Source organism: Nerophis ophidion, linkage group LG25 (assembly GCF_033978795.1).
Source record: "Nerophis ophidion isolate RoL-2023_Sa linkage group LG25, RoL_Noph_v1.0, whole genome shotgun sequence".
NCBI lineage: Eukaryota > Metazoa > Chordata > Actinopteri > Syngnathiformes > Syngnathidae > Nerophis > Nerophis ophidion.
Window position 1 is genome coordinate 34,258,032 of NC_084635.1, and position 20,893 is coordinate 34,278,924.

General features: G+C 39.6%; 1 protein-coding gene across 4 annotated transcripts in view; it reads right to left on the reverse strand.

Annotated features, from left to right (window-relative positions):
• Positions 1-4,382: 4,382 nt before the first annotated feature.
• rbm26 (RNA binding motif protein 26) overlaps positions 4,383-20,893 on the reverse strand; it is a 50,424-nt gene continuing 33,913 nt past the window's right edge. For all 4 annotated transcript variants that reach the window (XM_061887623.1, XM_061887621.1, XM_061887624.1 and 1 more), the window contains 10 exons: positions 19,523-19,624; positions 19,377-19,445; positions 19,199-19,297; positions 15,502-15,576; positions 15,161-15,328; positions 14,944-15,048; positions 14,645-14,854; positions 11,680-11,766; positions 7,707-7,820; positions 4,383-4,932 (listed from right to left, as the gene is read on the reverse strand). In XM_061887623.1, coding sequence (XP_061743607.1) covers positions 4,843-4,932; positions 7,707-7,820; positions 11,680-11,766; positions 14,645-14,854; positions 14,944-15,048; positions 15,161-15,328; positions 15,502-15,576; positions 19,199-19,297; positions 19,377-19,445; positions 19,523-19,624 — 1,119 coding nt within the window. In that variant the 3' untranslated portion in view covers positions 4,383-4,842. The remainder of the gene's footprint in view (positions 4,933-7,706; positions 7,821-11,679; positions 11,767-14,644; positions 14,855-14,943; positions 15,049-15,160; positions 15,329-15,501; positions 15,577-19,198; positions 19,298-19,376; positions 19,446-19,522; positions 19,625-20,893) is intronic.

The following is a 20,893-nucleotide window of genomic DNA, read 5'->3' on the forward strand; positions in this document are numbered from 1 at the left end:
CTAAAGGTAGGGACTTAACTTCTAATGGTGATGAATATGATCACAATTATAATAATGATCATGAAAATAATCATATGAATAACAATAATAATAATGATCATGAAAATAATCATATGAATAACAATAATAATAACGATATGGTAAAAATGATAGTAATAAACAAAAAAATATAATTACTATAATGAGAATACTAACAATAATATCAGTAATAATGGTGATAAATATGTTTACAATTATAATGATTATGAAAAAAATAAAATGACTAACAATAATAATAACAATAATAATAATAAAATTATGATAATTGTTACAGTATATTAGTAATAATTAAAAAATATAATGCTAATAAAAATTACTATACATTTGATACTAGTAAATAAATATGATCCCAATTACAATATTAAAGATCATGACAATAATCATATCAATAATAATAATAATATTGGTTAAAAAATGATAATGATGGTATCAAAATGCAACAATTATCATTATGGTAATAATGATAATTGTTACAGTAAAAATTAAAATGATGATCGTAATAATGGAAGTGATGAATATAACAACACACTCACACACACACACACACACACACACCTCGGAGTAGATGAGAAAGTTAAATAGATGAGGAAAATATCATTTTGCTCTCACACTATTTCAAAAATAGTGTGAGAGCAAAGCAGGCGCGTCAGAAATACGTCACAATTATGGGTGACTAATAAGTCACAATTATAAGTGACTTGTTAGTCACAATTAAATGTGACTAATAAGTCACAATGATATGATAGAAATAAGTCACAATTAGGCGGACAGACAGGCAGGGGGTCCTTGGAACACTTCATGCTGATTGGCTTATTTGTCCTCGCTTAACCAGAGCTGAGCAATTGTGGGAGCTTGGACTGCAAGGGGAGTCTCTGCGGGGGCTCACACACACACACACACACACACACACACACACACACACACACACACACACACACACACACACGAAGACCAAAGTCCGCACAGGCCTCAAATATGACCATGAGAAGACGGCAAAGAGCAGAATAAAAGCACGTGACCTGCCAATGAACTCTTGTTGTGCTTCCAGTGAGTCTCTGAAGTTTCTTATCAACATTCTGCTACGAAATGTTATTTATAAAAATGTGTTTCCGGCCATCGACCTGTCCAGCGTGTGCTCTCTTCTCTGCTGAAGTCCGCTGACACTCATGTACTTTGGAAAATAGTTTGGAAATGGACTTAAACACTCTTTTACACGCACACACACACACACACACACACACACACACGCACACAAACAAGACATTTGGGCCTCATCCTGAACTTTTGTGCTCTGAAATTAAAATTAAAATACAAAAAAAATACTTTCTATTTTCCAATGTTTTTTTTTAATGTTCTAAAAAAATATAAAAACATATCTATATTTTAAAAAATCAAATATACATGTATATTCATTTTTACATACATACATACGTATATATATATATACATAGATGTATATAAATACATGTATATATCCACATATATATACAAAAACATATATACTTAAAAACATATGTCTACTGTGTAAGTATATATATCCATCCATCCATCCATTTCCTACCGCTTATTCCCTTTTGGGGTTGCGGGGGGCGCTGGCGCCTATCTCAGCTACAATCGGGCGGAAGGCGGAGTACATCCTGGACAAGTCGCCACCTCATCGCAGAAGTATATATATATATATATATACACATTATAAACACATATACATATTTACATATACTGTGTATAAATATACATTATATAAACATTTAAAAAATATACATGTATATACACTTATAGATCATATTCACATATACATACATACACATATATACATATATATATCCATATGTATATATATATATATATATATATATACATATATATATATATATACATACAACCCTGTTTCCATGAGTTGGAAAATTGTGTTGGATGTAAATATAAACAGAATACAATGATTTGCAAATCATTTTCAACCCATATTCAGTTGAATATGCTACAAAGACAACATATTTGATGTTCAAACTGATAAACATTTTTATTTTTTGCAAATAATCATTAACTTTAGAATTGGATGCCAGCAACACGTGACAAAGAAGTTGGGAAAGGTGGCAAGAAATACTGATAAAGTTGAGGAATGCTCATCAAACACTTATTTGGAACATCCCACAGGTGTGCAGGCTAATTGGGAACAGGTGGGTGCCATGATTGGGTATAAAAACAGCTTCCATGAAATGCTAAGTAATTCACAAACAAGGATGCGGTGAGCAAATTATTGAACAGTTTTAGAACAACATTTCTGAACGAGCTATTGCAAGGAATTTAGGGATTTTACCATCTACGGTCCGTAAAATCATCAAAAAGTTCAGAGAATCTGGAGAAATCACTGCACGTAAGCCATGTTATTATGGACTTTTGATCCCTCAGGCGGTACTGCATCAAAAACAGAAATCAGTGTGTAAAGGATATCACCTCATGGGCTCAGGAACACTTCATAAAACCACTGTCAGTAACTAAGGTTGGTCGCTACATCTGTAAGTGCAAGTTAAAACTCTACTATGCAAAGCCAAACCCATTTATCAACAATATCCTGAAACGCCGCCGGCTTTGCTGGGCCTGAGCTCACCTAAGATGGACTGATGCAAACAGGAAAGGTGTTTTGTGGTCTGACAAGTCCACATTTCAAATTGTATTTGGAAACAGAGGACGTGGTGTCCTCCGGAACAAAGAGGAAAATAACCATCCGGACTGTTATAGACGCAAAGTTCAAAAGCCAGCATGTGTGCTGGTATGGGGGTGTATTAGTGCCCAAGGCATGGGTAACTTACACATCTGTGAAGGCACCATTAATGCTGAATGGTCCATACAGGTTTTGGAACAACATATGTTGTCATCCAAGCAACGTTATCATGGACGCCCCTGCTTATTTCAGCAAGACAAATCTAACAACAGCGTGGCTTCGTGAAAAAAAGAGTGCGGGTACTTTCCTGGCCCGCCTGCAGTCCAGACCTGTCTCCCATGGAAAATGTGTGGCGCATTATGAAGCGTAAAATACGACAGCGGCGACCCCGGACTGTTGAACGACTGAAGCTCTACATAAAACAAGAATGGGAAAGAATTCCACTTTCAAAGCTTCAACAATTAGTTTCCTCAGTTCCCAAACGTTTATTGAGTGTTGTTAAAAGAAAAGGTGATGTAACACAGTGGTGAACATGCCCTTTCCCAACTACTTTGGCACGTGTTGCAGCCATGAAATTTAAGTTAATTATTATTTGCAGAAAAAATTAAGTTTATGAGTTTGAAAATCAAATATCTTGTCTTTGTAGCATATTCAACTGAATATGGGTTGAAAAGGATTTGCAAATCATTGTATTCTGTTTATATTTACATCTAACACAATTTCCCAACTCATATGGAAACAGGGTTTGTATATATATATATATATATATATATGTGTGTTTGAGGGCGTGTCAAGTTTACCGGAAAGGTGTATAAAAAATATGTACATATACATATATATATATATAATACATTTTAACAGGGCCCTGCGATCAGATGGCGACATGTCCAGGGTGTACCCCGCCTTCCGCCCGATTGTAGCTGAGATAGGCGCCAGCGCCCCCCGCGACCCCGGAAGGGAATAAGCGGTAGAAAATGGATGGATGGATGGACATTTTAACAGACTGGGTTATGTTTGGAGGGACACTTATAGTTCAGTGAATGTTGCGTTTTTTCTACAATTCCGATGGCCCCTGAAGGCACCTTCAGCATGACGGGATGTGAGACATGTGATTGGTGGAAAACCAGGAAGTGTGTTGTGTTGACAGTTTGAGTCTCTTGAATATATTTTTAATTCTACCGGCTATTTCTACATGTTTCACTGGTAATAAAAACTGTTTTTGTTGGTCTGTAAAACTTCAATTAATCAAAGCTTTAAAAACCATCTGTGTTTTATTGGACATTATTTGGTCAAAATTACAAAAAACATGTTTTCTGTAAATGACACATTTGGAAAACATTCAATCTTCCAATAGATTTATTTTTGTTTCTGGATTTAAAAGGATTTCAATGTTCATTAAATATTCAACCAGAGAAGTAGATTGTACTAAAGTGCATTTCTGTCACATTCTATTCACAGTGCATAACAACAATAAGAATAGTTTCTTCAGAAGATGAGCAGCACCTGCAAAAAAAGAGAACAAAGTTAATTTAATGAATGTTAAAACGATGTTTTCTTTGAAAATGTTGCAACTATCTGACATCTTACCTTCAGTGTCCATTCAGACATATTACAAGTATTGTTACCTCACGGAGACAGCAAGGAGGAATTGTTGAGGAAATTTGCTCTTTAGGTGAACATGAAGGTTTTTTTTGGTTTTTTTGAAATGGTCATTTGCAACTTTTTAAAGGGTGAATCTTTTCACTGCCATACTTTTTTCTCTTTTCAACCCTTTTCCTGGCAGTGTTTCCTGACCATTTCAATTCTTTATTTTTTGGGTTTGTTTTTTTTTTTTTTACAATTCAAAGTTGAAGCCAAATAACTGAGAAACTAAGCTTTCGTACAAATTATTTCAAAGCAGACATAAAATATTTACATGTGATCAATACTGTAGTACTACTCCACAAAAAGCTCGAGTTCAAAAGGTAACAAACGGACAAACTAACACTTCTATGATCCAAAATGATCCCAAGGGGAAAAAAAAAAAATCGACATTAAGAGCATAAAAAAAAAGGTTGCCTGTGGAAAACATATTAAAATCAAAGTTTCTTGGCTGCGGATGAATGAACAGGCAGTGGAATAAATAAAACTGCAGGAGATCTTCATCTTCGCCAGGAGCGAGGCTCGTTGTCGTCCTCCTCCTCGTCGTCGTCCTGCAGCAAGGCCTCGTCACTCAGGGATTCTTCAGGATACTGCGGGCAGAGCAGACATCATTGAAGGATTATTCTCACTTGTTTCTGGCAGACTGACAGGATACCAAGCAGTGGAAACACACCTCTTGTGCAATGCTTCCCTCTGGAGGTCCATGTAGGAACTACAAGCATTCCTGACACTTCTCTGATGCTGCAAGTATCAGTCATGTGATGCAGTCTTGTAGCATGTTTACTTGTGTGATATCATGTGCGATACATGCAGTCTTGTAGCATCTTTACTTGTGTTATGTGCGACACAAGCAGTCTTGTAGCATGTTTACTTGTGTGTGATATGTGCGATACATGCGGTCTTGTAGCATGTTTACTTGTGTGATATCATGTGCGACACATGCAGTCTTGTAGCATGTTTACTTGTGTGTGATATGTGCGATACATGCGGTCTTGTAGAATGTTTACTTGTTTGATATCATGTGCGACACATGCAGTCTTGTAGCATGTTTGTGTGTGATATGTGCGATACATGCGGTCTTGTAGCATGTTTACTTGTTTGATATCATGTGCGACACATGCAGTCTTGTAGCATGTTTACTTGTGTGTGATATCATGTGCGACACATGCAGTTTTGTAGCATGTTTACTTGTGTGTGATATGTGCGATACATGCAGTCTTGTAGCATGTTTACTTGTTTGATATCATGTGCGATACATGCAGTCTTGTAGCATGTTTACTTGTGTGTGATATCATGTGCGACACATGCAGTCTTGTAGCATGTTTACTTGTGTGTGATATCATGTGCGACACATGCAGTTTTGTAGCATGTTTACTTGTGTGTCATATGTGCGATAAATGCAGTCTTGTAGCATCTTTACTTGTGTGTGATATCATGTGCGATACATGCAGTCTGTAGCATGTTTACTTGTGTGTGATATCATGTGCGACACATGCAGTCTTGTAGCATGTTTACTTGTGTGTGATATCATGTGCGACACATGCAGTCTTGTAGCATTTTTACTTGTGTGTGATATGTGCGATACATGCAGTCTTGTAGCATGTTTACTTGTTTGATATCATGTGCGATACATGCAGTCTTGTAGCATGTTTACTTGTGTGTGATATCATGTGCGACACATGCAGTATTGTAGCATGTTTACTTGTTTGATATCATGTGCGATACATGCAGTCTTGTAGCATGTTTACTTGTGTGTGATATCATGTGCGACACATGCAGTCTTGTAGCATGTTTACTTGTGTGTGATATCATGTGCGATACGTGCAGTCTTGTAGCATGATTACTTGTGTGTGATATGTACGATACATGCAGTCTTGTAGCATGTTTACTTGTGTGTGATATCATGTGCAATACATGCAGTCCTGTAACATGCTTACTTGTGTGTGATATCATGTGCGATGCAAGCAGTCCTGCAGCGTGTTTACTTGTGTGTGATATCATGGGCAATACAAGCAGTCCTGCAGCGAGTTTGTTTGTGATATCATGTGTGATACAATGAGTCCTGCAGCGCATTTACTTGTGTAATATCAAGTGCGATACAAGCAGTCCTGCGGTGTGTTTACTTGTGTGTGATATCATGTACGATACAAGCAGTCCTGCAATGTGTTCACATGTGTGACATCATGTGCGATACAAGCAGTCCTGTAGCGTGCTTACTTGTGTGTGTTATGTGCGACACTAGCAGTCCTGCAGCATGTTTACTTGCGTGTGATATCATGTGCGATACAAGCAGCCTGCAATGTGTTTACATGTGTGTGACATCATGTGCGATACAAGCAGTCCTGTAGCGTGTTATCATGTGTAATGCAATGAGTTCCGCGATGTATTTACTTGTGTGTGATATCATGTGCAATTTGAGCAGTCCTGCAGCGCATTAACTTGTTTGTGATATCATGTACAATACAATGAGTCCTGCAGCACATTTACTTGTGTGTGATATGATGTGCGATACAAGCAGTCCTGCAGTGTGTTTACTTGCGTGTGATATCATGTGCGATACAAGCAATCCTGCAGCGTGTTTACTTGTGTGATATGTGTGATACAAGCAGCCCTGCAGCGTGTTTACTTGCGTGTGATATCATGTGCGATGCAAGCAATCCTGCAGCGTGTTTACTTGTGCGATACAAGCAGCCCTGCAGCGTGTTTACTTGCGTTTGATATCATGTGCGATACAAGCAGCCCTGCAGCGTGTTTACTTGCGTTTGATATCATGTGCGATGCAAGCAATCCTGCAGCGTGTTACTCGTGTGCAGAACTTTGAATAGATGGCATATACACTTGAGAGAGGTTTCATACGGGAGCACATTGTGCAAAGTCTGTGCTTTTAAAAGGCGGGGCCTGTTGCCTAGTGACGTGTGACGTCATCGAGGGTTTCAACAGAGCTGTGTACATTAGCATTAGCAGTTAGCACTTTGTAGGCTCTGACGCCAGCTCTTCTGAATCTTTTCACCAGATTGTGTTACCTCTGCTCAATAAATAGATTGAATGTGCTCCTATGGCTGTCAACAAACAAGGTATTGTTTGGATGACAGGTTTGTCACCTCAATCAGTGATTTGTTGTTCATTATATTGCGTAACAATATTTCTTGCATTGAACTTGCTGCATTGTTGACATAGAAGCACATCAAAATAAGCGTGCCACGCTACATCACGCCATCGCTCACGGCCTTGTAACGGAACTAAAAGTAATTAGATTGCTCGTTACTAGTTAAAGTAACGGAGTAAGTAACGCCGATCAGGACTCCCCTAATAACCTTTTTCCGACTCCTTTTTTACCCCCTTGGAAACATGAATTGGCACCCACCTCATCCTCCTCTGCTTCGGCCTCGTTAGCATCCGCAGCACTCAGCGTGATGGCAGGTTTGTGCCAGGCCAGGTGTAAATAGTGGGAGTTCAACCTGAGGCCGTGAAGGGCTGCCTGCAGTTGCAAAAACATGGATGGAAACGTATGTTGACGAGGTATATACAGTGTGGTGTGCAAAATAATTGCAGTCCCACACCACTTGCAAGATAAATCACTGTTTTTGTTACAATGTCAACTTCTACACAGCAACTAAGTTTCTAGAAGGTTCAGTAAAAGGTATAAAAAAAACAACAGACCCAACAGGCATGACGTGCATGCTGCCGATTCCGTGAAAATGAATCATTTACTGAAAGGGGCGTATTAAAAAAAAAATAGCAGTGCGTAGTTCAATTAGTGGGGTCATTGATTATGTGGGGGAAAAAAGTGTTAAATAGGTGGGTCTTATTTAAGGATCACAGCAAATGACGAAAGAAAAACGACTATTGGAATGGATGGGAGAATAACCAAAATGGCAAAGGCCCAGCCAATGATCAGCTCCAGAAAGATCTAAGATCTAAGATGACCTGTGAGTACAGTAACAATCAGACCTGCGAGTACAGTAACAATCAGACCTGCGAGTACTGTAACAATCAGACCTGCGAGTACAGTAACAATCAGACCTGTGAGTACTGTAAATCACACCTGCGAGTACTGTAAATCACATCTGTGAGTACTGTAACAATCACACCTGTGAGTACTGTAACAATCACACCTGCGAGTACTGTAACAATCAGACCTGCGAGTACAGTAACAATCAGACCTGTGAGTGCCGTAAATCACACCTGTGAGTACTGTAACAATCACACCTGTGAGTACTGTAACAATCACACCTGTGAGTACTGTAACAATCACACCTGTGAGTACTGTAACAATCACATCTGAGAGTACTGTAACAATCAGACCTGTGAGTACTGTAACAATCACACCTGTGAGTACTGTAACAATCACACCTGTGAGTACTGTAACAATCACATCTGCGAGTACTGTAACAATCAGACCTGTGAGTACTGTAACAATCAGACCTGTGAGTACTGTAACAATCAGACCTGCGAGTACTGTAACAATCAGACCTGTGAGTACAGTAACAATCAGACCTGCGAGTACTGTAACAATCAGACCTGCGAGTACTGTAACAATCAGACCTGCGAGTACTGTAACAATCAGACCTGTGAGTACAGTAACAATCAGACCTGTGAGTACTGTAACAATCAGACCTGTGAGTACTGTAACAATCAGACCTGTGAGTACTGTAACAATCTGACCTGTGAGTACAGTAACAATCACACCTGCTAGTACTGTAACAATCAGACCTGTGAGTACTGTAACAATCAGACCTGTGAGTGCTGTAACAATCAGACCTGTGAGTACTGTAACAATCACACCTGCGAGTACTGTAACAATCAGACCTGTGAGTACTGTAACAATCACATCTGCGAGTACTGTAACAATCAGACCTGCTAGTACTGTAACAATCAGACCTGTGAGTACTGTAACAATCAGACCTGCGAGTACTGTAACAATCAGACCTGCTAGTACTGTAACAATCAGACCTGTGAGTACTGTAACAATCAGACCTGTGAGTACAGTAACAATCAGACCTGTGAGTACTGTAACAATCAGACCTGTGAGTACTGTAACAATCAGACTTGCTAGTACTGTAACAATCAGACCTGTGAGTACTGTAACAATCAGACCTGTGAGTACAGTAACAATCAGACCTGTGAGTACAGTAACAATCAGACCTGTGAGTACTGTAACAATCAGACTTGCTAGTACTGTAACAATCAGACCTGCTAGTACTGTAACAATCAGACCTGTGAGTACTGTAACAATCAGACCTGTGAGTACTGTAACAATCAGACCTGTGAGTACTGTAACAATCAGACCTGTGAGTACAGTAACAATCAGACCACATCTATGTGAAGCCAAGCTCCCAGCAAGAAGCCCCTGCAAAGTCCCATTGTTAAAAAAAATAAAAGACGTGTGCTGAAGTGGTTACAATTTGCTAAAGCACACATTGTAACCAAACTCATTTGTGGACTGATGGGAGTAAGATTGTTCTTTTTGGGTCTAAGGGCCACAGACAGTTTGTCAGATGTCCTGCAAACACTGAATTCAAGCCCCAGTACACAGTGAAGCAAGCATCATCATATGGGGATGTTTCACATACTATGGTGTTGGTCTTATTTATAGCATACCAGGGATCATGGATCAGTTTGAGTAAATCAGAATACTGGAAGAAGTCATGTTGCCGTACGCTGAAGAGGAAAGGCCCTCGAAATGGCTGTTTCAACAAGACAATGACTCCAAACTGTTAGCACTTTAAATTGAATTAGCTAGAAATCAGCACATTATGGTAGTGGGGTGTTATAGTCCTCCATCTGCCCCTAATAATTCACTATCTACTCTTGTGAAGCTTCTGTCTCAACTGAAATACAATGAAATAGTGATGGTTGGTGATTTGAACTGGGACTGGCTCACTTTTGTGTCTGACTCTTTGAAAGCACAGAGTCAATCTTTAAATTTAACACAATTAATTAACTCCCCTACAAGACCTAATCCTAAATGCCCTCAAAGAGCTCCACTCGTTGACTTAATTCTAACAAATATGCCCTTTAAATTTGTTGCATCTGATGTTTTTCCTAATGATGTGAGTGATCATTGTGTGATTGCAGTAGTGTCTGACACAAGGATTCCTAAAAGCAAGCCTCGTCTTCTTGAAAAACGTAATATTAAATTATTTGAGACGCAAGCTTTTTTACATGACTTGCATCTTTTTAATTGGGATAGAATTGCTCTTTTTGTTAATGTTGAACTGGCCTGGAAATATTTTCACGAAAACTTCTTGAGTACTGTGAACAAAACATGCCCCTTTTAGAAGATTTAGGGTTAAAGGACGTGACAATCTGTGGTTTACATCGGACCTGTCAGATGTATTGCATGAGCGTAATGCTGCTTGGGCCAGGGCACGCAAGTCAGGGTTAGAAGCAGATTGGTTGAATTTTAGACAAGAAATCAATTTACCTCTCTCCTTCGGAAAGTCAAATCAGAAATGTATTTGTCCATAAAAACTGAAAACCTCAAACACCCAAAGAAGTTTTGGAAAACCATCAAATCTGTGTCCGCCAGTTGTAATTCAGTCAATCTCCCACCTGGTATACTTGTTGATGGTGTCAGAGTAAGTGACAGAAGAGAAATGGGTAATCATTTTAATAACCATTTTATTTCCTCTGGTTTTCTCTACAATTCTAAACACACAAGCAAGCGAGCAAAATCATGGTTCCAGACAAACAGAATTCAAGTAAAGGAGTGGCCAGCACAATCCCCGAACCATAATCCCACAAAATCATGGTTCCAGACTAACAGAATTCAAGTAATGGAGTGGCCAGCACAATCCCCAAACCATAATCCATTGAAAACTTGTTGTCTGACATAAAAAATGTTGTTCATGAGGCAAAACCAAGAAATTCAGAGGGATTGTGGAACGTAGTACAATTATCCTGGGCTGCAATACCTGTTGACCAATGCCAGAAGTGGGTGGACTCCATGTGTCACAGTTGTGAAGCAGTTATCAGAAACCTTGGTTATGCAACTATAATCAATAATTCTAAAGAAAGTTGAATCTGCAAGCCTTTCTTAGTTTATACAGTACATTGGAGTTTTTTAAAGAAAGATGTCAACACTGCTATTTTTTAGTTTTATATTTCTTGATTTTCTGTCAAATATTGTCAAATTAAGTGACTTTTTTCCAATTTTCTGGCTTTGAAATAAAATGTGCAGTGTCCCCAATTCATTTATTTTCAGTGAAATACAATTTATTTGAATAATTTTGAGGTTTACTCACATTTTTAAACACACTGCTATTATTATGAACATACCTGTAGTATAATATATATATATATATATAAATAGATATAGTTAGCGGGCAGCTCACCTGCTCTGCCTCGGCTCTTGTCCTGTAGGTGATGATTGCTGACAGGCCGTTGTCATCGATCTGACAGTCCTCTATTTCTCCAAATTGCTTAAAAATGGTCAACATGGAACATTTGTCATTTCATAAATATACATCATGTGTAAATATTTAAATAACCAGTTAAACACCACCCGTTACTGCAATTACCCACAGAAGAGCTATGAAACAAATCTATTACACATGCAGTCGTCCCTCGTTTATCACAGCTAATTGGCTACAGGTTGTAAACAATTTTCCACTTAAAAAAACGATTACTCAACGTACTACTTTTATCAGTAGAGCATTAAAAAGTGTCCACTTTTCTAAAAAATTTTCAATTTTTTTGCATAATTAGAGCACTCTAAACACAAAATACCAGCCATATAGTCACCTTTACACATGTTTAACACAATATATCCTCCAAGCATCACCTGGTCACCACAACACTACCACTACCTGGAAATACTTAATCACATCCTGGATAATTCCTCTAAATTTGAACTGTGCTTCCATGTGCCAAATGGCTAGAATGGCTGCCAAAGGTGCATCAACAAAGTATCAAGCAAAGGCTGTAAAAAACTAACATACCGTAATTCCTTGAATTGCTGCCGGGTATATAGTATGTGCCTGCCTAGAATTACTACCGGGTCAAACTTGATTCGCAAAATAATTAGCGCATGCTTAACATTACCGCCGGCTCAGGATTTCCGCCGGGTCAAACTCGTTTTGCAAAATAATTAGCATATGCCTAGAATTTCCACAGGGTCAAACTCGTCACGTCACGAGTGACACTTCACCTGTCATCATTTTCAAAATGGACGAGGCTGATTTCAATAATTTGAAATCGCATAAAGGGAAGAAGATTAAGAGCTATTCAGTAGGATTTAAGGTCGAGGCTATTGAATATGCTAAAAAGAACAGTAAGCAGTAGGAGTGTAAAGGTACACAAAAATGTAGGTTCCGTACGTACATCGGTTCAGAGGTCACGGTTCGGTTCATTTTCGATACAGTAAGAAATCAAAAAAATATAAATTTTTTGATTATTTATTGAACAAATTTGCTAAATCTTCCACCAAAAACATTTTTCTTAGTGGAATATTTCATGTGAAGTAATCGTAAACTTGGATAGGTCAATAATTCATAATATTGATTTTGATTCAATATTATGTTTTGAGCAATGACAGTTTGAAAGAAATAAAAACAGCTTTGTTTTATTAGTCAACGTTGCAACTTTTTCTAAATTACATTTAGCCTATAAGCTTTTTTATTTCACTTTTGTTTATGTTTTTGTTCATTTAAATAGTATTTTTAGAATGTGCTGTGGGCCTTTAAAACATTAGCTGTGGGCCGCAAATGGCCCCCAGGGCACACTTTTGACACCCCTGCTTTAGATAATAAAACATTAAATCTGATAAATCAATGGATAAAAAGCAGAGCCTGGCGACGCATGCGCGTTTATCATAACTTTCTCGCTCTCTCTGTCTCTGCCCCTCCCTCACGAATGCTGCTGCGCGCACCACTTTTGTTTTTGTTTTTAACCCCTTCTTAACCCTGAACGTACATTGAAAATACACGCAACCATAACTTAAAATGCCGGACATTCGAGGCATTTAAGAAACTCCACCTGGACATCCGTCCATCCATTTTCTACCGCTTATTGCCTTTTGGGGTCACGGGGGGCGTTGGCGCCTATCTCAGCTACAATCGGGCGGAAGGCGGGGTACACCCTGGACATTTCCCGTGAAAAGAGGAGGTATGGTCAGTCTAACATAGCCCGATGCTAGCATGCCGTGTGTGGTTTTTTTGATTGATTGAAACTTTTATTAGTAGATTGCACAGTACAGTACATATTCCGTACAATTGGTAACACCCCAATAAGTTTTTCAACTTGTTTAAGTCGGGGTCCACGTAAATCAATTCATGGTGCCTCGGTGTGCATTGTTTACAAAACGTGCGGTGCGCTACTTATATGTACCTCTGAACCGAACCGAAACCCCCGTACCGAAACGGTTCAATACAAATACACGTACCGTTACACCCATAGTAAGCAGCTATGATTTATTCATATACCGTAGCTGCGTGTGTCAAATATGAGTCATTAAATGACTCCCGCCTGGTGGTAGAGGGCGCTAGTGATCCTTCTTGCGACTACTCGGCTGCGGAAGAAGTGACAACAAGCAGCAAGAGTGAGAAGCGATCGTTTATGTTTTCCCTCTCGCTTGCACTTTTAACGTGGAGGATTACATATCTAAAATAAAACGTTTTTTCTAAACTGGACTTTCAATCGAAGTAGGAGGTAATAAAGGAAGATCTCCATTGAGACGAGAGACTTTTGAAACTGAAGAAAGATAAGGAAGACTTCTATAAACAAGTTATTGATGCTTTTGATCAGAAAGATCTGTGCATGGACTTCATTTATAAGTAAAGGTAAGACCATAATAAACTTGTTTTATTAAATGTGCTTTTCATGATGGTATCCTTACATCACACTTAAATTTAGAAGTGCAGGCCTAAATTTACCGCATGCCTTTGGTAAGCGCCGGAGTGAAAAAAGGTTTTAAAATATTTAGCGCATGCTTGCCTCTACCGCATGCCTTTGGTAAACGCAGGAGTGAGAAGAGGTTTTAAATTAATTAGCGCCCCGGCGGCAATTCAAGGAAATACGGTACATGTAATTTTTTTATTTTTCTATATATTTTCATAAATTAAAAAAAAAAAAAAGTCCACGTTGTCGTTATGGGATGTTGTGTGTGAAATTTTGAGGACAAAAGTGAATTTATTCCATTTTGGAAAAAGGCTGTGACATAAAAAGTGGACTGAAATACACGTTTCAATAACTTTTACTGCAAATGAATATTAGGCTCCAAATATCGGCCTTAAAAAATTCCAATGGGTGGCTCTGTAACATGTGACCATCTCACTGCTGTGTCAGAATAAGCAGACTTACAGCAAAGTGTGGCAGCAGATCTACTCGCTCGGGCTCGGTGAAACCAGAGATCTGAAGAGCTCGTGGTCGATGGTCCACGACTGCGTGCAGTGAGACGCCTCGTCCCCGCCCTCTGCTCCCCCGTCCCCGGGCTCTTGGAGCGCCGCGGCCTCGAGCTGGCGCCCCTCGGCCCCGTCCCCGGCCCGGTGCCAGGAGTCCCCTTTTAGCCGCCTGTGTGGGAGCACCAAAAATATGAATCATGTGAGTCATCCACAATGGTGCACGAGTGCCCCCTAGTGGTGAGAGTTGATGATGAATACCTCGATTTGCAGCTGGGTGTACTTGAGCTTCAACAAAGCTGTGTCCTCCCCAGCTTGAGTCTTCTTGTGGAGGTCCAGCTCTGCATCAAGCAGTTCTTTCTGAGCCTGGGAAAATAAACATTCACTTGTCTTCCACTTTTCTCTTCAAACATAAGAAGACGGGAGACAAAGTCAACTCTGTGCTACAAATCCCACAAGCAGTGAGTAACAGGATTACTTGGGCCTTGCTCTTGGCTGCGTGCAGAAGGTTGCGGCTGCTCGAGATTCCTTTTATCTCTTCTTGGAGCTTGGTGATGCTCTTGGTCAGGGTGCCCAAGGTTTGCATGATCTTGGCTTTATCCTCGGCTTTCATCGCTTTGTTCTTCTCCAGTTTGGAGATGAGGAGCTGCGGACGACAGGTGGCCACATTCAGGGGGCAACGCCCGACGGTACAAAGACAACATTGCGCAATCAAACTGACATGTTCCTGGAATGTTGAAAAACTATCAGTGCACTCCTCAAGTGAAGCTAAAACAATATGCCTTATAAGGTTTTTATCGTTTAATCACTATTTCTTACCTTCTGTGTTTCAATGTGCTTCTCCAGTATTTCCTGCTTCTTCTTCCTTACATCTTGCTGTAACCTTAGGGCTTGCTGTCAAATGAAATAAAGCAAATAATGAAAATACCCTTGTTGCTGATACAGACCAAAAATATATATATATTATGTAGATAACCACAATGCACACCCTTGGACATCATCTGAACATCTCATCCATTTCTGGAAGCACAATTATGGAGTACAGTTGCTCCACAGCAGTAGCGTCAAACTGGTTTTCATTGAGGGCCACATCGCTAGATCTGTCTGCTCTTACAATTATTTTGAACACATTTTTAAGGTATACATCTGTTAGAATAACGTACACATAATTATTCTAACATTTCCCTCCTGTTTATCACATAACTTCCCCAGAATCTTCTTATCCCCTATTCCTTTCAGTTAATAGTTAATTTCTTTAGGGCCAAGTTATGTTTACACTCAGAGTTAACAAGTTAGATATACATATATATATATATATATATATATATATATATATATATTATGTAGATAACCACAATGCACACCCTTGGACATCATCTGAACATCTCATCCATTTCTGGAAGCACAATTATGGAGTACAGTTGCTCCACAGCAGTAGCGTCAAACTGCTTTTCATTGAGGGCCACATCGCTAGACCTGTCTGCTCTTACAATTATGAATTTGCCGATGCGTTTTTTATATTTTTTCAGGGACTGAAAAAAAAAAAATCTGTGAATACTATTCACTAAATGGAAAAAAAAACTTTATGGTAAAAATCTGGCAACTGAGCTGCCAGTTTATTACCTAAAAATAATATGGTGCCTTTTTTCAATTTACACAATAAAAACAACAATCGTTGATTTTACGGTAAAAACGAGTGGCTCAGTCGACAGAATTTTACGGGGGAAAAACAAACTGTAATATGCTGCAAAAAGGAACAAACAGTTCTTTCTGAGCCTGGGAAAATAAACACTCTTATCTTCCACTTTTCTCTTCAAACATGAGAAGATGGGAGACTATCTATTTTACAATAAAATCTATTATCATTTTTACATGTATAATTTGATGGCTATCTTGATTTGAAATCATATGTCAAGCAGATATTTCAGTATTTATTTTGATAATGACAAAAGAAATAATTTGAAAAAGAATTATATTGTATTTGGTGCGATAATTCATATTTACCATAAATTCAGATTATAAGGCGCTACTTTTTCCTGCGCTTTGCATTCTGCGGCTTATAAAACGGTGCGGCTAATTCATGGATATTTCTTCGCTGACAGACATATTGACAATAGTTTTCATTAAAACACATGCAAAGAGACTGAAATTGTGTGGTATAACTTGTGCCGTGGCACCATCTTTTGGACAGGTTTGCTCAGTGCAGGTGCGGCTAAGTAAATGTTTCCTGCTGTCTAAAGCTTTGAGCCGTTAGTGCTGTTCTGTTTTCAGAGTTTCTACTCATTTGGATTCTTCATTTATCACTCAAAGCAACGTTTATAAGTTTTACAATATATATAAAACAATTATTTCTTACTACTCTGTCTAATGTGTGATGTCTGTAGGAGTGTTTTCATGCATATTTGTGCGTGCTATCGTAATGTAATGAAGCTAGCGTCTTTAGCCTTAGCTAATATGCTAACACATTCACAAGTATTTGTTAGGATTATTAACTTACAACAGCATTCTTTTTGTATTGTTTCAATTTTTTAAATTCACCAAAACGTCACCGTTGAGTTACTGAGTCAAGTTTAGCTGATTGGAGAGCGAGATTGCGCAGCTAGTGGGTCCATGACCATGACTTTTGTTTGTTTGAGCAGCCATTTTACCGCCATGTTACAGACACCGTTTGGAAACAATTAAGTTATGAAAACAAACATCTACAAAATATTTCTGTGTGCTCAGAAATATTTTGTGGGATTATAGTTCGGGGATTGTGCTGGCCACTCCTTTACTTGAAATCTGTTTGTTTGAAATCATAATTTTGCTCGCTGCTGGTGTGTTTATTTATTTTGTTTTTTTTTAATTTAGCCTTTCTTTAACAAGGTAAAATCCCATTGAGATCAAAGATCTCTTTTCCAAGGGAGACCTGGCCAATAAGGCAGCCTAGGTTACAATAAAAACAGTAAACAACACATAAAACATCACATTTACAACATTAAAACTTGCTCACATCACACATGTGCATACAGACAAGGTCGACTGCAATCCTTTCACTGAATATTGGATTGTAGGTTATTCCAAGCCTTTGGTGCTGAAAACCTAAATGATTTCTTGCCCAGTTCAGTTCTTACTTTGGGGAAGACACACACAGATATATTTGAATCAATACTTTTTTAATGTCTAAATTGAACAGACACATTGTTAGAAAAGCTATTATTTTGCATGTTTTGTGTTATGTGTTACTGATAGTGTTTAGTTACTTAGTATGTTAAATATTTTAATGCTTTCATTGTTTTAAATATTGCTTTGGACTATAGCAATTTAAGATGTATTTAAATGAAAAGTGCCTAATTAATAAAAATATATCAAGATTAATTATTTTTAGCGGGCGTTGTGTCCTACTCTGTTCAGCGGTCCTTGAACGCACCGTTAAAACACCGCAATCTTGTATTACCTTTGAGTGTAGAACCATCACTCTGTCATATTCTTGTAGGTTCAAAATTGAATATCTTAGTTACTCAGACATGTTTATATATGTTTAAAATGAGGTGTGTACCTTAGTGAGATGGACAGGCGGATGGGTGCGGCGTCTTCAGTAAAGCGGACGTTGTACCGATCCGTTCTGGTGAAGAAGGAGCTGAGCCGGAAGGCAAAGCTCTCAATTTACAGGTCGATCTATGTTCCCATCCTCACCTATGGTCATGAGCTTTGGGTCATGACCGAAAGGATAAGATCACGGGTACAAGCGGCGGAAATAAGTTTCCTTCGCCGTGTGGCGGGTCTCTCCCTTAGAGATAGGGTGAGAAGCTCTGTCATCCGGGAGGAACTCAAAAAAAAGCCGCTGCTCCTCCACATAGAGAGGAGCCAGATGAGGTGGTTCGGGCATCTGGTCAGGATGCCACCCGAACGCCTCCCTAGGGAGGTGTTTAGGGCACGTCCAACCGGTGGGAGGCCACGGGGAAGACCCAGGACACGTTGGGAAGACTATGTCTCCCGGCTGGCCTGGGAACGCCTCGGGATTCCCCGGGAAGAGCTGGACAAAGTGGCTGGGAAGAGGAAAGTCTGGGCCTTCCTGCTTAGGCTGCACCCCCGTGACCCGACCTTGGATAAGCGGAAGAAGATGGATGGATGGATGGATGTACCTTAATGTCACTTGTTTTCATGTTAGCATTTGAGCTAGCGAGCTGGCGCCAGTCAGTCCGTGAGTTTAACAAAGCGCAGTATCAATCAGGTTTTGCTCCATTATTTAAAATGGTGATACTAACCTTTGGGAGTTATCATTCATACCGTTTATAGTTACACTCCCACTTGATTACTAAAATGAATGATAGCTGCAGCCCTAAAACTACTTCTACCTACTAAAACTTCTGCACAAACCTCTGCAACTCTAAATGAAATGGATCCCAGTGGGAAAGGGGTTCCATTTCAAGTGGACTTCCTTGCAGCAGAATAATCCCAGTAGTGCAGCTAATAGGCTGTTACGGGTGGTTTTGAGTGAAACCTCCATTAATGTTATTGCCATTTCTCCTCTCACCTGCTTCTTCTTCAGGGCATCCTCTGTGGTTTTCTGGACAGCTTTCCCGGCTGCAAGATTGTATACGGTCTTGGAAAGGCCCGCAGAGGTAGAAAACACCTGAAACCGTGTAAAATGTAGACACAAGACCTTTACACAATGCATAGGAAGAGAACATGGCTAAGTGAAGACGACTTGCCTTCTCGACAGGAGTGGCGGGTTTGGTGGAGAAACCCAAACGCTCCTTCACTGATGCTTTGGCAGAATTCTGCAGCGGTATGAGAGTAACAAGTTAATAAGTATAAACATCTACTGCAGACTTGCACAAGCAGTGGCCACACACACCTGGGCGGCTACGGTGGAGTCCTGGGAAGGCTCGGAGTTTGCAGTGAGAAGAGGCCCAAGGCGATCTTTGACGGACTGTTTCAACGATGTTGCTGAGGGCTGCTGAATGTTGAAAAGATTTCATTCGATATTAGCTGCAGAAGATAAAACTTCTGAAGGCGGCCCTGCCTGCACAAACTGTTCCAGTATTACTGCCATAAGGGGTGTCCCGACCCGATATTGATATCGGTCAGATATCAGCAAAAATATAAAAAAAGAAAACAGTATCAGATAGGCGCTCGCATGTAAATTGTGTGATATCATGTGCGTATCAAGGAGCTCTGCAGCGTGTTTACTTGTGTGTGATATCATGTGCGATATAAGTAGCCCTGCAGTGTGTTTACTTGTGTGTGATATCATGTGCGGTACAGCCAATCCTGCAGCATGTTTACTTGTGTGTGATATCACGTGCGATACAAACATTCCTGCAGCGTGTTTACTTGTGTGTGATATCATGTGTGATACAAACAGTCCTGCAGCGTCTTTACTTGTGTGTGACATGATGTGTGATACAAGCAGTCCCGCAGCATGTTTACTTTTGTGTAATATCCTGCGCGATACATGCAGTCCTGCAGCGTGTTTACTTCTGTGTGATACCATGTGCGATACAAGCAGACCCGCAGCATGTTTACTAGTGTGTGATATAATGTGCGATACAAGCAGTCCTGCAACATGTACACCTGTGATATGTGCGATACAAGCAGTCCCACATCGTGTTTACTTGTGTGTGAAATCATGTGCGATACAAGTAGTCTTGCAGCGTGTTTTATCTTGTGTGATATCAAGTGCGGTACAAGCAATCCTGCAGCATGTTTACTTGTGTGTGATATCATGGGAGATACAAGCAGTCCCGCAGCATATTGACTTGTGTGTGATATCATGTGCGATGCAAGCAGTCCCGCAGCGTGTTGACTTGTGTGTAATATGTGCGATACAAGTAGTCCTGCAGCGTGTTTAATCGTTTGTGTGTGATATCAAGTGCGGTACAAGCTATTCTGCAGCGTGTTTGCTTGTTTGTGATATCATGTGCGATACAAGCAGTCCTGCAGCGTGTTGACTTGTGTGTGATATCATGTGCGATACAAGTAGTCCTGCAGTGTGTGTGATATCATGTGCGGTACAAGCAGTCCTGCAGCATGTTAATTTGTGTTTGATATCATGTGTTATACAAGCAGTCCTGCAATGTTTTGTGTGTGATATCATGTGCGATACAAGCAGAGTGTTTGCTTGTGCAAAGCTGGACAGGCAGTTAACATGTAAATGTCCTCCAATAAGCACACAAGTCCTTCTATTTTACTAAAGTCATTCTCAAAAGGTAAACATGCCAGGCTG